We start from the raw sequence: 15,401 nt of genomic DNA, 5'->3' as shown, positions 1-15,401 counted from the left end.
TTGCTTTACAGTGGTGTGTTAGTTTCTGCTTTATAACAAAGTAAATCAGTTATACATATGTCCCCATATCTCTTCCCTCTTGCATCTCCCTCCCTCCCACCCTCCCTATCCCACCCCTCTAGATGGTCAAAAATCACCGAGCTGATCTCCCTGTGCTATGCGGCTGCTTCCCACTAGCTATCGGTTTTACATTTGGTAGTGTATATATGTCCATGCCACTCTCTCACTTTGTCCCAGCTTACCCTTCCCCCTCCCCATGTCCTCAAGTCCATACTCTAGTAGGTCTGTGTCTTTATTCCCATCCTGCCCCTAGGTTCTTCATGACTTTTTTTGTTTTAGATTCCATATATATGTGTTAGCATATGGTATTTGTTTTTCTCTTTCTGACTTACTTCACTCTGTATGACAGACTCTAGGTCCATCCACCTCACTACAAATAACTCAGTTTCGTTTCTTTTTATGGCTGAGTAATATTCCATTGTATATATGTGCCACATCTTCTTTATCCATTCATCTGTCAATGGACACTTAGGTTACTTCCATGTCCTGGCTATTGTAAATAGAGCTGCAGTGAACATTGTGGTACATGACTCTTTGAATTATGGTTTTCTCAGGGTATATGCCCAGTAGTGGGATTGCTGGGTTGTATGGTAGTTCTATTTTTAGTTTTTTAAGGAACCTCCATACTGTTCTCCATAGTGGCTATATCAATTTACATTCCCACCAACAGTGCAAGAGGGTTCCCTTTTCTCCACACCCTCTCCAGCATTTATTGTTTGTAGATTTTTTGATGATGGCCATTCTGACCGCTGTGAGGTGATATCTCATTGTAGTTTTGATTTGCATTTCTCTAATGATTAACAATGTTGAGCATTCTTTCATGTGTTTGTTGGCAAACTGTATATCTTCTTTGGAGAACTGTCTATTTACATCTTCTGCCCATTTTTGGATTGGGTTGTTTGTTTTGTTTGTTTGTTTTTAATGTGTATAATTGTGATAGAAATTTTTTTAATTAATTAATTTATGGCTGTGTTGGGTCTTCGTTTCTGTGCAAGGGCTTTCTCTAGTTGCAGCGAGTGGGGGCCACTCTTCATCGCGGTGTGCATGCCTCTCACAGTTGCAGCCTCTCTTGTTGCGGAGCACAAGCTCCAGACGCACAGGCTCAGTAGTTGTGGCTCATGGGCCTAGTTGCTCCGCGGCATGTGGGATCTTCCCAGACCAGGGTTCGAACCCGTGTCCCCTGCACTGGCAGGCACATTCTCAACCACCAGGGAAGCCTGGGTTGTTTGTTTTTTTGATATTGAGCTGCTTGTAAATTTTGGAGATTAATCCTTTGTCATTTGCTTCATTTGCAAATATTTTCTCCCATTCTGACGGTTGTCTTTTCATCTTGTTTATGGTTTCCTTTGCTGTGCAAAAGATTTTAACTTTCATTAGGTCCCATTTATTTTATTTTTGTTTTTATTTCCATTTCTGTAGGAGGTGGGTAAAAAAGGATCTTGTTGTGCTGTATGTCATACAGTGTTCTTCCTATATTTTCCTCTAAGAGTTTTATAGTGTTTGGCCTTACATTTAGGTCTTTTATCCATTTTGAGTTTATTTTTGTGTATGGTGTTAGGGATTTTTCGAATTTCATTCTTTTACATGTAGCTGTCCAGTTTTTCCAGCACCACTTGTTGAAGAGGCTGTCTTTTCTCCATTGTATATTCTTGCCTCCTTTATCAAAAATAAGGTGACCTATGTGCATGGGTTTATCTCTGGGCTTTCTATCCTGTTCCATTGATCTGTATTTCTGTGTTTGTGCCTGTACCATACTGTCTTGATTACTGTAGCTTTGTAGTCTAATCTGAAGTCAGGGAGCCTGATTCCTCCAGCTCTGTTTTTCTTTCTCAAGATTGCTTTGGCTATTCGGGGTCTTTTGTGTTTCCATACAAATTGTGAATTTTTTTGTTCTAGTTCTGTGAAAAATGCCAGTGGTAGTTTGATAGGGATTGCGTTGAATCTGTAGATTGCTTTGGGTAGTAGAGTCATTTTCACAATGTTGATTCTTCCAATCCAAGAACATGGTATATCTCTCCATCTATTTGTATCATCTTTAATTCCTTTCATCAGTGTCTTATAGTTTTCTGCATACAGGTGTTTTGTCTCCTTAGGTAGGTTTATCCCTAGGTATTTTATTCTTTTTTTTGCAGTGGTAAATGGGAGTGTTTTCTTGATTTCACTTTCAGATTTTTCATCATTACTGTATAGGAATGCCAGAAATTTCTGTGCATTAGTTTTGTATCCTGCTACTTTACCAAAATTATTGATTAGCTCTAGTAGTTTTCTGGTAGCCTCTTTAGGATTCTCTGTGTACAGTATCATGTCATCTGCAAACAGTGACAGCTTTACTTCTTCTTTTCCGATTTGGATTCCTTTTATTTCTTTTTCTTCTCTGATTGCTGGGGCTAATACTTCCAAAACAATGTTGAATAATAGTGGTGAGAGTGGGCAACCTTGTCTTCTTCCTGATCATAGTGGAAATGGTTTCAGTTTTTCACCATTGAGGACGATGTTGGCTGTGGGTTTGTCATATATGGCCTTTATTATGTTGAGGTAAGTTCTCTCTATGCCTACTTTCTGCAGGGTTTTTATCATAAATGGGTGTTGAATTTTGTCAAAAGCTTTTTCTGCATCTAGTGAGATGATCATATGTTTTTTATTCTTCAATTTTTAATATGGTGTATCACATTGATTGATTTGCATATATTGAAGAATCCTTGCATTCCTGGGACAAACCCAACTTGATCATGGTGTATGATCCTTTTAACGTGCTGTTGGATTCTGTTTGCTAGTATTTTGTTGAGGATTTTTGTATCTAGGTTCATCAGTGATATTGGCCTGTAGTTTCCTTTCTTTGTGGCATCTTTGTCTGGTTTTGGTATCAGTGTGATGGTGGCCTCATAGAATGAGTTTGCGGGTGTTCCTCTCTCTGCTATAGTTTGCAAGAGTTTGAGAAGGATAGGTGTTAGCTCTTCTGTAAATGTGTGATGGAATTCGCCTGTGAAGCCATGTGGTCCTGGGCTTTTGTTTGTTTGAAGGTTTTTAATCACAGTCTCAATTTCAGTGCTTGTGATCGGTCTGTTTATATTTTCTGTTTCTTCCTGGTTCAGTCATGGAAGGTTGTACTTTTCTAACAATTTGTCCATTTCTTCCAGGTTGTCCATTTTATTGGCATATAGTTGCTTGTAGTAATTTCTCATGATCCTTTGTATTCCTGCAGCGTCAGTTTTTTCTCCTTTTTCTTTTCTAATTCTATTGATTTGAGTCTCCTTCCTTTTTTTCTTGATGAGTCTGGCTAATGGTTTATCAATTTTGTTTGTCTTCTCAAAGAACCAGCTTTTAGTTTTATTGCTCTTTCCTATTCTTTCCTTCATTTCTTTTTCATTTATTTCTCATCTGATCTTTATGATTTCTTTCCTTCTGCTAACTTTGGGGTTATTTTGTTCTTCTTTGTCTAATTGCTTTAGGTGTAAGTTTAGGTTGTTTATTTGAGATGTTTCTTGTTTTTTAAGGTAGGACTGTACTGCTATAAACTTCGCTCTTGGAACTGCTTTTGCTGCATCCCATAGGTTTTGGGTCGTAGTGTTTTCATTGTCATTTGTTTCTAGGTATATTTTGATTTCCTCTTTAATTTCTTCCCTGATCTCTTGGTTATTAAGTAGTGTATTTTTTAGCCTCCACATGTGTGTATATTTTACAATATTTTTCCTGTAATTCATATCTCGTTTCATAACATTGTGGTCGGAAACCATACTTGATACGATTTCCATTTTCTTAAATGTACCAGGGTTTGGTTTGTGACCCAAGATATGATCTATCCTGGAGAATGTTCCAATACACTTGAGAAGAAAGTGTATTCTGTTGTTTTTGGAAGGAATGTCTTATAAATATCAATTTAGTCCATCTTGTTTAATGTATCATTTAAAGCTTGTGTTTCCTTATTTATTTTCATTTTGGATGATCTGTCCATTGGTGAAAGTGGGGTGTTAAAGTCCCCTACTATGATTGTGTTACTGTCTATTTCCCCTTTTATGACTATTAGCATTTGCCTTATATATTAAGGTGCTCCTATGTTGGGTGCATAAATATTTACAGTTGTTATATCTTCTTGGATTGATCCCTTGATTATTATGTAGTGTCCTTCTTTGTCCCTTATAATAGTCTTTGTTTTAATCTATTTTGTCTGATATGAGAATTGCTACACCAGCTTTCTTTTGATTTCCATTTGCATGGAATATCGTTTTCCATCCCCTCACTTTCAGTCTGTATGTGTCCCTAGGTCTGAAGGGGGTCTCTTGTAGACAGTATATATATGGGTCTTGGTTTTGTATCCATTCAGCCAGTCTATGTCTTTTCGTTGGAGCATTTAATCTATTTACATTTAAGGTAATTATCGGTATGTATGTTCCTATTACCATTTTGTTAATTGGTTTGGGTTTGTTATTGTAGGTCTTTTCCTTCTCGTGTGTTTCCTGCCTAGAGAAGTTCCTTTAGTATTTGTTGTAAAGCTGGTTTGGTGGTGCTGAACTCTCTCAGCTTTTACTTGTCTGTAAAATTTTAATTTCTCCGTCAAATCTGAATGAGATCCTTGCTGGGTAGAGTAATATTGGTTGTAGGTTTTTCCCTTTCAGCACTTTAAATATGTCCTGCAACTCCCTTCTTGCTTGCAGAGTTTCTGCTGAAAGATCACCTGTAACCTTATGGGGATTCCCTTGTATGTTATTTGTTGTTTTTCCCTTGCTGCTTTTAATATGTTTTCTTTGTATTTAATTTTTGAGTTTGATAACTATGTGTCTTGGCGTGTTTCTCCTTGGATTTATCCTGTATGGGATTCTCTGTGCTTCCTGGACTTGATTAACTATTTCCTTTCCCATATTAGGGTAGTTTTCCACTTTAATCTCTTCAAATATTTTCTCAGTCCCTTTCTTTTTCTCTTCTTCTTCTGGAACCCCTGTAATTCGCATGTTGGTGCGTTTTAATGTTTTCCCAGAGGTCTCTGAGACTGTCCTCAGTTCTTTTCGTTCTTTTTTCTTTATTCTGCTCTGCAGTAGTTATTTCCACTATTTTATCTTCCAGGTCGCTTATCCATTCTTCTGCCTCAGTTATTCTGCTATTGATTCCTTCTAGAGAGTTTTTAATTTCATTTATTGTGTTGTTCATTATTGTTTCTTTGCTCTTTAGTTCTTCTAGGTCCTTGTTAAATGTTTCTTGTATTTTCTCCCTTCTATTTCCAAGATTTTGGATCATCTTTACTTTCATTACTCTGAATTCTTTTTCAGGTAGACTGCCTATTTCCTCTTCATTTGTTTGGTCTGATGGATTTTTACCTTGTTCCTTCATCTGCTGTGTGTTTCTCTGTCTTCTCATTTTGCTTAACTTACTGTGTTTGGTGTCTCCTTTTCGCAGGCTGCAGGTTCTTAGTTCCCGTTGTTTTTGGTATTTGCTCCCACTGGGTAAGGTTGGTTCAGTCGGTTGTGTAGGCTTCCTGGTGGAGGGGACTAGTGCCTGTGTTCTGGTGCATGAGGCTGGATCTTGTCTTTCTGGTGGGCAGGACCATGTCCGGTGGTGTGTTTTGGGGTGCCTGTGGCCTTATTATGATTTTAGGCAGCCTCTCTGCTAATGGATGGGGCTGTGTTCCTGTCTTGCTAGTTGTTTGGCATAGGGGTCCAGCACTGTAGCTTGCTGGTCGTTGAGTGGAGCTGGGTGTTGGCATTGAGATGGAGATCTCTGGGAGATTTTCGCCATTTGATATTATGTGGAGCTGGGAGGTCTCTGGTGGACCAGTGTCCTGAACTCGGCTCTCCCACCAGAGAGGCACTGGCCTGATGCCCTGCTGGAGCACCACGACCCTGTCATCCACACGGCTTAGAATAAATAGGAGAAAGAAAGGAAGAAAGAAAAAATAAAATAAAGTTATTAAAATAAAAAATAATTATTAAAAAATTTTTAAATTTTAAAAAGTAGTAAAAAAAAAAGAAAGAAAGAAAGAAGGAAGAGAGCAGCCAAACCAAAAAACAAGTCCACCAATGATAACAAGCACTAAAAGCTATACTAAAAAAACCCCAGAAAAACAGACAGACAGAACCCTAGGACAAATGGTAAAAGCAAAGCTATACAGACAAAATCACACACGGAAGCATACACATACACACTCACAAAAAGAGAAAAAGGAAAAGTATGTATATATCATTGCTCCCAAAGTCCACCGCCTCAATTTTGGGATGATTCGTTGTCTCTTCAGGTAGTCCACAGATGCAACGTACATCAAGTTGATTGTGGAGATTTAATCCGCTGCTCCTGAGGCTGCTGGGAGAGATTTCCCTTTCTCTTCTTTGTTTGCTCAGCTCCTGGGGTTCAGCTTTGGATTTGACCCCGCCTCTGCGTGTAGGTTACCTGAGGGCATCTGTTCCTGCCCAGACAGGACAGGGTTATAGGAGCAGCTGATTCAGGGGCTGTGGCTCACTCAGGCCCAGGGGAGGGAGGGGTACGGATGCTGGGCGAGCCTGCGTTGGCAGAGGCTGGCATGACATTGCAACAGCCTGAGGCGTGCTGTGCATTCTCCTGGGGAAGTTGTCCCTGGATCAGGGGACCCTGGCAGAGGCGGGCTGCACAGGCTTCCGGGGGGCGAGGTGTGGATAGTGACCTGTGCTCGCACACAGGCTTCTTGGTAGCTGCAGCAGGAGCCTTAGCGTCTCATGCCAGTCTCTGGAGTTCACGCTGATAGCCCAGGCTCGCGCCCATCTCTGGAGCTCCTTTAAGCAGCATTCTTAATCCCCTGTCCTCGCACACCGCGAAACAAAGAGGCAAGAAAAAGTCTCTTGCCTCTTCGGCAGTTCCAGACTTTTTCCCGGACTCCCTCCGGCTAGGACTCCCTCCGGCTAGCTGTGGCGTACTAGCCCCTTCGGGCTGTGTTCACGCAGCCAACCGCAGTCCTCTCCCTGGGGTCTGACCTCCGAAGCCCGAGCCTCAGCTTCCAGCCCCCACCCACCCCGGCGGGTGAGCAGACAAGCCTCTCAGGCTGGTGAGTGCTGGTCGGCACCGATCCTCTGTGCGGGAATCTCTCCGCTTTGCGCTCTGCACCCCTGTTGCTGCGCTCTCCTCCGTGGCTCCAAAGCTTCCCCCCACTCCACCCCCGTCTCCGCCAGTGAAGGGTCTTCCTAGTGTGTGGAAACCTTTCCTCCTTCACAGCTCCCTCCCACTGGTCCAGGTCCCGTCCCTATTCTTTTGTCTCTGCTTTTTCTTTTTTCTTTTGCCCTACCCAGGTACGTGGGGGGTTTCTTGCCTTTTGGGAGGTCTGAGGTCTTCTGCCAGCATTCAGTGGGTGTTCTGTAGGAGCTGTTCCACATGTAGATGTATTTCTGATGTATTTGTGGGGAGGAAGGTGATCTCCACTTCTAACTCTTCAACCGTTTTCCCAATATTATTAATAACTCTAAATGGAATATAATATATAAAATATTAAATCAACATGTTGTACACCTGAAACTAATATTGTAAATCTATTAGACTTCAATTTGAATAAAAGAAAAGAAAGCTAAACTAGAAGAAAACAAGAATGAGTGAATATAACAGAAAATGCCTTTCTAAAGTAAAAAGGAAAATGTTTTAAATCAAAAAGAAACAAAGATGAACAGATTTCTAGAAAAAGTGACAAATATGAAAGATAGCAAAGAAGACCTGACATGGATAATAAGATTATCTGAAGAAGAATACTGAAGCAAGGAAAAAGAAAAAAATGCTTAAAACTAATATTGGATGGACCTAGAGACTGTCATACAGAGTGAAGTAAGTCAGAAAGAGAAAAATACCATATGCTAACACACATATGTGGAATCTAAAAAAACGGTACTGATAAACCTAGTGGCAGGGCAGGAATAAAGATGCAGATGTAGAGAATGGACTTGAGGACATGGGGAGGGGGAAGGGTAAGCTGTGACAAAGTGAGAGAGTGGCATGGACATATATACACTACCAAATGTAAAATGGATGGCTAGTGGGAAGCAGCCGCATAGTACAGGGAGATCAGCTCAGTGCTTTGTGACCACCTAGAGGGGTGGGATAGGGAGGGTGGGAGGGAGATGCAAGAGGGAGGGGATATGGGGATATATGTATACATATAGCTGATTCACTTTGTTGTACAGCAGAAACACACAACATTGTAAAGCAGTTATACTCCAATAAAGATATTTTTTTAAAAAAACTAATATTGAGGAAACTTTAGATTGGCTTTTAAAAAGCACACCGTGTACCTACGAATTTTGACCCAGAATGACCAGCAGCAAGACACATTCTAATAAAATTACTAGACTTTTTTTAAAAAAAGAAATGCCTTGGATACTTCAGCAAAAACAGCAGGTGGGTTGTAAAGGAAGGAAAATCAGATCATCTTCAAACTTTTTGACACCAACACTTTATGCCAGAAGAAAATGGAGTAACATTTAAGATACTCAAGGGGAAAAAATGTGAGCCAAGGACATTATATCTGGTAAAAGTGGCTTTTAGGTATAAAAGGTACAGGTATTTATCAACATGCAGGAACTCAGGAAATATTCGTCCCATGATCCCTTTCTGAGAAATTTGCTAGAGAATGAGCTTAAGACAACCAAAGTGATGAGAGAGACATTGATATAAGGACTATCAGTCAGCATTAAATATATAGTTACTTGTAGAACTAAGACTAAATGAGATTTGAAAGAGAGAAAGTATTAATGCTTATATGCCCAGTGCTCTGGTAATGTAGATATAGTGTAACTTTTAATGGAGAAATGGGGAAAGAATATGCAAAAAAAGAACTGTTCTCAGCAATTATATTGGTAACAGTATTAGTGTTATTCCAGGACTGTGTAACGTGAGATAATGTTAACTGAGTAATTATGAGATATTCAAATTCCATCATCCTCTGTCTTTGAGAGATAAGACTTTTAATGTGGAAGAATACAGATGTAATTCAAAAGAATTTGAGTTAGAAACAAAACACCCCTGTAGTCCTGAATATGAACTCATGAGAAATTTTATTGAAAAGTACACACACACGCACACACACACACACACACTTTTGCTTTATCCACTGAAAAGGCTTGAAACAATGACCAGCCCAGAAGCAATGAGCACACCTAGTAACCCAGGTTCTGTTCTTGAAATACCATTCCCATTAAAAGAAACCAGGATGTCTTAGAGAAATAGCTAATTCCAAGCTTGCAGCAGGAAATAAATAAGATGAGCTTGGAACATCTTGTCATAAAGGATAGGAAAGAAGCTTTCAAAGACTACTATGGTCATATCAAAAGGACTCACAAGCCACTTTGAAGACGTTTCCACTGGCCAGAGACAGTTTGGCTTGAAAAAGGATAATTGCCAGTAGCAACGAGCACGTCTAGTGCCCAAATCTTGGTTTCTAAATACTATTCTCCAATTAAAGGGCTCCTTAGAGAAATGGATAATTCTAAGGCTGGACAGGGAATATACAAGATGAACCTGAAATATTTTGTAGTACTAGAAAATAAAGAAGCACTCAAAAAACAACAACAGCAAAGAAAAAACTATTGAGGTATGTTAATGTGACACAGGGCCTTCTGAAAGAACTGTTACTGGCCAAAACTGGAAGAATATGAGCAGGAAAATAACAGTATTGGATTATAACACAAGGAATAAAATGTGTCCGTGAGTCTATAGTGATAGAAATAAATGATTACATAAATAGATGGGGGCGAAGAGACCAATCTCCCCTACAGAAAAATTCTAAATAATTTGTGTGTATACACCTGTCTCAAGGAGGTGCAGCACAACTCCTCACCCCTTAAGTGTAGGCTATGTTTAGTTACTTGCTTCCAAAGACTATAGTATAGAAGGAGGGGGGAGCAGTTGGGAACCCTACAAACACTACCTGAAGTGATCCCAGTTAACATCAGCAGTGATGTCATGTTGGTGGTGTGTAGCCTTGGTTTGATGTGATAAGGAGGAAACTTCACTGTTATTCTCTTCCAAAAGTCATAACCCTAGTCTAATTATGAGAAAAATATGAGGCAACCCCAGGTTGAGGGACATTCTGCAAAATACCTGATGAGTCCCCCTTAAAACTGTCCAGGTCATCAAAAACAAGGAAAGTGAGAAATTCTCACAGCCAAGAGGAGACAAAGGAGACAGAGGACTAATGTAATATGGAATATTTGATGGGATCCTGGAACCAAAAAAAACGGACATTACGTAAAACCCAAGGAAATCTGAATAAAGTGTGAACTTTAGTTGTTAGTTATATATGTATCAGTATTGGTTCATTAGTTATGACACACAAACCATAGTAATGTAAGATGTTAACAATAAGGGAAATTGGGTACGGATGTATAAGAACTCTGTACTATCTTCTCAATTTTTCTGTAAATTAAAACTAAAGTTAGAAAGCTTATTTGGATATTTTTTAGAAATCATTGCAATTCATTGAAACCCATCAAATATGTTTAAATCCATGAGTTCATAACTATAGTTAAAACAAAAATTGTTCAATTTCAGAGGATGATAAGGAACCAATTTATTACCTTGAGAAATGGTAAATTAAAGCAGAAGAATCAAGCATTAATCTTGTTTTCTTTTCCTGGGTGACTAAATAGTAGTAGATGAGGGAAAGCCTCTCTTTATAAAAGCATTCTACTTAATAAAAAAACAAATGTTAAAGAGTATCACCATTTTGAAATCCTGGGAAAATTAATGAATCTAGGCATTGAGCATCAACAGCTGCTAACATCACAACATATGAGACACAGATACTATGTGCCACCTGCTGGGGGAGGACAGCACCACCTGTATTCATGAGAAGGGATCAACCCTGAGTCATATCAAGCTCTGTGTCCACTTGCCAATCTGCAGAAATACAGAAGAACATGTTGGACTCCGTCATGACTATGCGGTCGGCAAAATCCAGATTTGGGGAAACTACAGGTCAAATGCCCCAGCCTCTTCAATAGAGAACTTGTAAGGAAAGAAAGGGATGGAAGAAGAAACCTGTAGATTAAAAATATATCAAAATATTTGAAAATGGATAAGACTAACCTGAAAAGCATTATGCTAAGTGAAAGATGTCAGACACAAAAGACCACACGTTACTTGATTGCATTTATGTGAAATGTTCAGAATAGGCAACTCTATAGAGATAGAAGGTAGATTGGTGCTTTCCAGGGAGGGAAGGAATGGGGATTAACTGCCAGTGAGCACAGGGTGTCATTTGGTAGATGCTCATGGAGAAGCTTTGGGGATGGGTACAGAAAATCTATATCTTGACCCAAGTGAAGGCTATAAAGGTGTAGCCTCCTTATCAAATTTTAAGTTATATATATTTTTGTGTGATTTCCAGTATCTTTTATTTTACAGTAAAAGGGTTTAAAAAAAAAGGAAAACAGAACACAAGACTCCTAAGCTGTAAGGAGAGGTCAGATTCCCCACATATTTCATTCTTTATCATGGTAATGAGAGTGTTTCTCGTGGGCAAATTCAAGGTAGCTAGGAAATGTTCCTTTACCCCACAAAGGAAAGAAAAAAATAGTGCAAAAGAGACCTAGTATTTGGTACACTGCATGACAAGTGCCATTTGGACCTCAGACCCTGTTCCAAACGTGCAAAATAACACACATTCTTTTCTGGTAGGTTCAACTGCCCCGTGATTTCCAATTTTATACACACACAGAATTGTAGAACTGTAATAAAGGAAATGGATGAAGGAGGAGAAGTCACCTATAGTCCCACCTCCCTGGCAAATCACAAATCATAAAATCATAAATATTTTTTACTTCAGTGTTTTTGTCAGGCGAGTGTGATAACCACTATACTATGGAAACACTTCAGTGTTTTTGGTTTGCTGGGGTTCTGTTGGTCAGTTGGTGTTTTCGTTTTCTGTTGTGAGGGGTTGGCCATTTTAGCAAGAATTCTTTCCCAAAATAGAATTCATTTTGAGGGGCAACTTTTATGTTTTTGCCTTCTCGTGAAAACCACTCAGGGGATCCTGTCTTACTATTATTTAACATGTCACCTGTTAAGTAATAGTAAGTACTCTCCCCAGTTCTGCTGGCCCCAGGGTAGGCAGCTAGGTATATATTCCTTGTTCTCTTGTTACGTGGTCGTATTCAGAGTGGAGCTGGGGCCCGTGACAGTCGCTCTTTCCCTCACCCCTGCTTTCTCATTTTTCCACTTGGGCAGAGTTCAAAACAGCAGCTCAGCAACAAGATCAGGAACAGGAGGAAGAGGATGATGAACAGGCAGTCCACAGAGCTCGGGAGTGGGATGACTGGAAGGACACCCATCCTAGGGGCTATGGCAACCGACAGAACATGGGTTAGTCTCCCCACAACAAGACAGGACTACAGGGGCTTCTGTCTTCCCCACCAAGGAAAGCTGTGCAGTCTTCCCCTCCCTGGGCTCCTGCTTCAGCCATGTACAACGAAGGCAGAGATGCTTAATTAATCATGCTTTGCGTTCATTAAAATGTCAATTAAGTGTGTATTTGTACCCTACATGATGAGCCAACAATCTTGTCTTGGAATTATAATCCTATCATGGTATATTCCACTTTTCTTAAGTGGAAATAAAAGAGTACTGAGAAATGGTTCTGTATAATCAATGGCTGTATGAATTCTCTTTGAAAAATGAAAGTCCCCTCTATCATGTGAGCCTGTGCAGAAATATGAGTATCAGCTGCTTTCTTCCAGGGGGTGAGGGGAGGGGGTCAGCTGTGGGTCCCTGGGCTTATGGAGAGATCCTCGTCATCTCCCTTTGATGTGGGCAGTGAGTTAGCCAGCATCAGAGCTGCCCAGACTGGCTGGAGCTTGCTTTCTCCTTTCTACCCCAGTGCTGTGAACTAACCCAACACTTGCTTTACAAGGGACAAGCACAAAAGCCAGGACTTGCCCTGCCACACGGCTCTATTTTCAGGAATTATAGCTGTAAATGAACAGAACAATCCTATCTACCCAATCTTCCTTGCTTCAGCCATGAGAAATGAGGAAACCGATAAGGCACTATGAGAGCCATCCTTGTATGAGCATCTGAGGCCAGGGCCTTTACTCTGGAACTACCTAGAACCCTGAGGGTAAGAGCAGCTCAGGCCGTAGCCTAGCTCCTAAGTGGGCTGCTGGAAGACCATTTTGGCCCTCTTTGCCCATGCTGTGCCATACCTGGCACAGTCCCAAGCGGTCAGTGTGCCATGGCAGTCATTTTGCTAGTTAATAAGGTACCTGCAGTCATGCCAATAACTGGGAGTGGAGGAGGGGAGACAGCACAGATGACAAGGGAGGGTACCTACTTTCTGCGGTAAAGAGAAGACACGTCCTCAGCTCCCGGGTTGATACCCTAGAAAAGCAGCCATGTGTTAAAACAAACGATCTGGAAAACATACTTTTGTTCTATGTGGCTTTGGTACACTTCATTTTCTTTTAAGATGACTCAGCCTTCCTATTCTAGCTTCTGCAGCCTAGCTTAGGACAGGGGTTTGAAAAGGAGACTCAGATCCCTCTCCTTTGTAGGGTGGTAAATGGAGGGCTGTCAGACGATGAGTAGGACGTTATGTTTAGTGGAGATGACAGAAGACCACCAATAATATATTTATTGCTAAATACATACTGCTTAATAAAGGATTCATGGTACCCTCACAGCATAAGCTCCTGAAACTGGTAGAGCACAGATTAACTTCCCCACAGATTTGGGAAGCAAACATTCATTTGTAGTTCTCTTCCAGTTATTGCCAGGCTGCCTCTAGCAATGGCCTATTTCGTGCCCTTGAAACTCCACCCTGAGCTCATTCCCCAAATGGGCCAGGTTGGGGTTATCCCCTTGGCCTGAGTCTACTTAAAGATGGTCCTTCCAGAAGATCCAGCCTGATGAAGCCCCCTCACATTCTGATATCTAAGAGGCAAACTAGACAAAGTGGGTTTGAATCCTGGCTTTAAAAGTTGAAAGCTGTGTGACCTTGGGCAATATAACTTCTCTGAACTGCTCCTCTGTTTCCTCTATGTTTATAGATGAGCTGTTTCATAGGGTTGTTGTGAGAATTAAATGAATAATGGCAGCCATTATAATAGGCTGAAGAATAAGTATTTTCGTCTGAGCTCAGTGACTATGGTCTGTCCACTAGGAAGGGAAAGGAAATGGACAGGTAGGTGTTGGAAACTCTGTTCTGTGCCAGGCACCAGACCTGGCACTTTCACATGCTATTAATACTCACAATGACCCTGCAAAATAGGTAGCATTATCCCCATTTTACAGATTAGAAAACAGGCCCGGAGAAGCTGAGTGATTCCTTCAAGTTCACATTAGAAACAAGCTGTGCTGCTGTCATTTTCCATGTGCTTCCCAATTGCGTGTGCTTTTAGTTCTGCATCTTAAAGCAGCTTAAAAAGAGGGAGCAGCTTGAAAAATCCAAACCCAAACCACCACTTACACATTATTGGAGCTCTAGAAATTTCTTTTTAGCTGACTCACCGAAGAAAAGGTTATGACAGCCCGCTTCCCCCCGCCATTTCCCCCTCAGCTGGGGGATAAGACTGAGGCAGTGAGCAAACCCATCTCCCTCCATTTTCCTCCCCAGTTCAGTCTGCCTGCCAGGCGGCTAGAGAAAACAAAAAGAGAACCACCTTCTCTACTCCCACCGGAACAAGGCGTTTCAGGGTCCTAGGGTGAGCTGGGTTTGATGGACTTCAGGAAGCTAGGACTCAGAGCATTCCACAGATAACAGTACTGCTTCATCGTATGCACTATGCTTATTTCACATATGCTGCATATTTCATTCTCACAACCCATCAGGCAGGAGATGATGCCTTCGTTTTACAGGGAAGGAAACTGGCTTGGGGAAATGCAGTGAGTGACTTACTTCAGCACACAGCTAATACATAGACCATGCAAACATATCAGTGTAGCCAAAATATTTGCCCTCTGTAGCTCTCACATGGAGGCCAATTAGTTATTTGGAAAAGGTGAACGCTGGGCACTACTTCTTTTAATGCCATCATGCGGTGATTTGTCCTTTCCACTCTTACTCTTTTCAACACCCCTGTGAGAAAGACAGGGCAGGGGACCGAATGAGCTGATTTCAAGCCCAAGAAGTTGGAGTTAAGGTTTCTGAATTGAGTCTCAATCCTCAGGGCTCTGCCCCTCCCTAGCCGGGTGAGCCAGGGCCACCCAGGTCACCGGGGTCACTGCTGTCATCTAAAACAACGTGCAAAGGATAAAACTTTTGAACCTAAATCCACCTCTCTTATGGCAACTGAATTCCAAAGTCCTCCTCTGCTTACTGTGGGCCTCCGGTTTGCTCATCAGCACAACAGATACACTGCCACCCGGCTCTTTCAGACACCCAACAACAAGACGGCACTGTGACCTTC

The 15,401-nt window shown here is 41.0% G+C and overlaps 1 protein-coding gene across 1 annotated transcript in view; it reads left to right on the top strand.

The window, feature by feature from the left end:
- Positions 1-12,642, top strand: part of IGBP1 (immunoglobulin binding protein 1) — a 38,387-nt gene extending 25,745 nt beyond the window's left edge. The window contains exon 6 of the mRNA XM_060137842.1: positions 12,226-12,642. Within this exon, the coding sequence (XP_059993825.1) occupies positions 12,226-12,365 (140 nt within the window). The 3' untranslated portion in view covers positions 12,366-12,642. The remainder of the gene's footprint in view (positions 1-12,225) is intronic.
- Positions 12,643-15,401: the final 2,759 nt, after the last annotated feature.

This window comes from Lagenorhynchus albirostris, chromosome X (genome assembly GCF_949774975.1).
Source record: "Lagenorhynchus albirostris chromosome X, mLagAlb1.1, whole genome shotgun sequence".
NCBI classification, from domain to species: domain Eukaryota; kingdom Metazoa; phylum Chordata; class Mammalia; order Artiodactyla; family Delphinidae; genus Lagenorhynchus; species Lagenorhynchus albirostris.
Note: the sequence above shows the minus strand (reverse complement) of the source record. Positions and strands in the feature narration are given on the sequence as shown.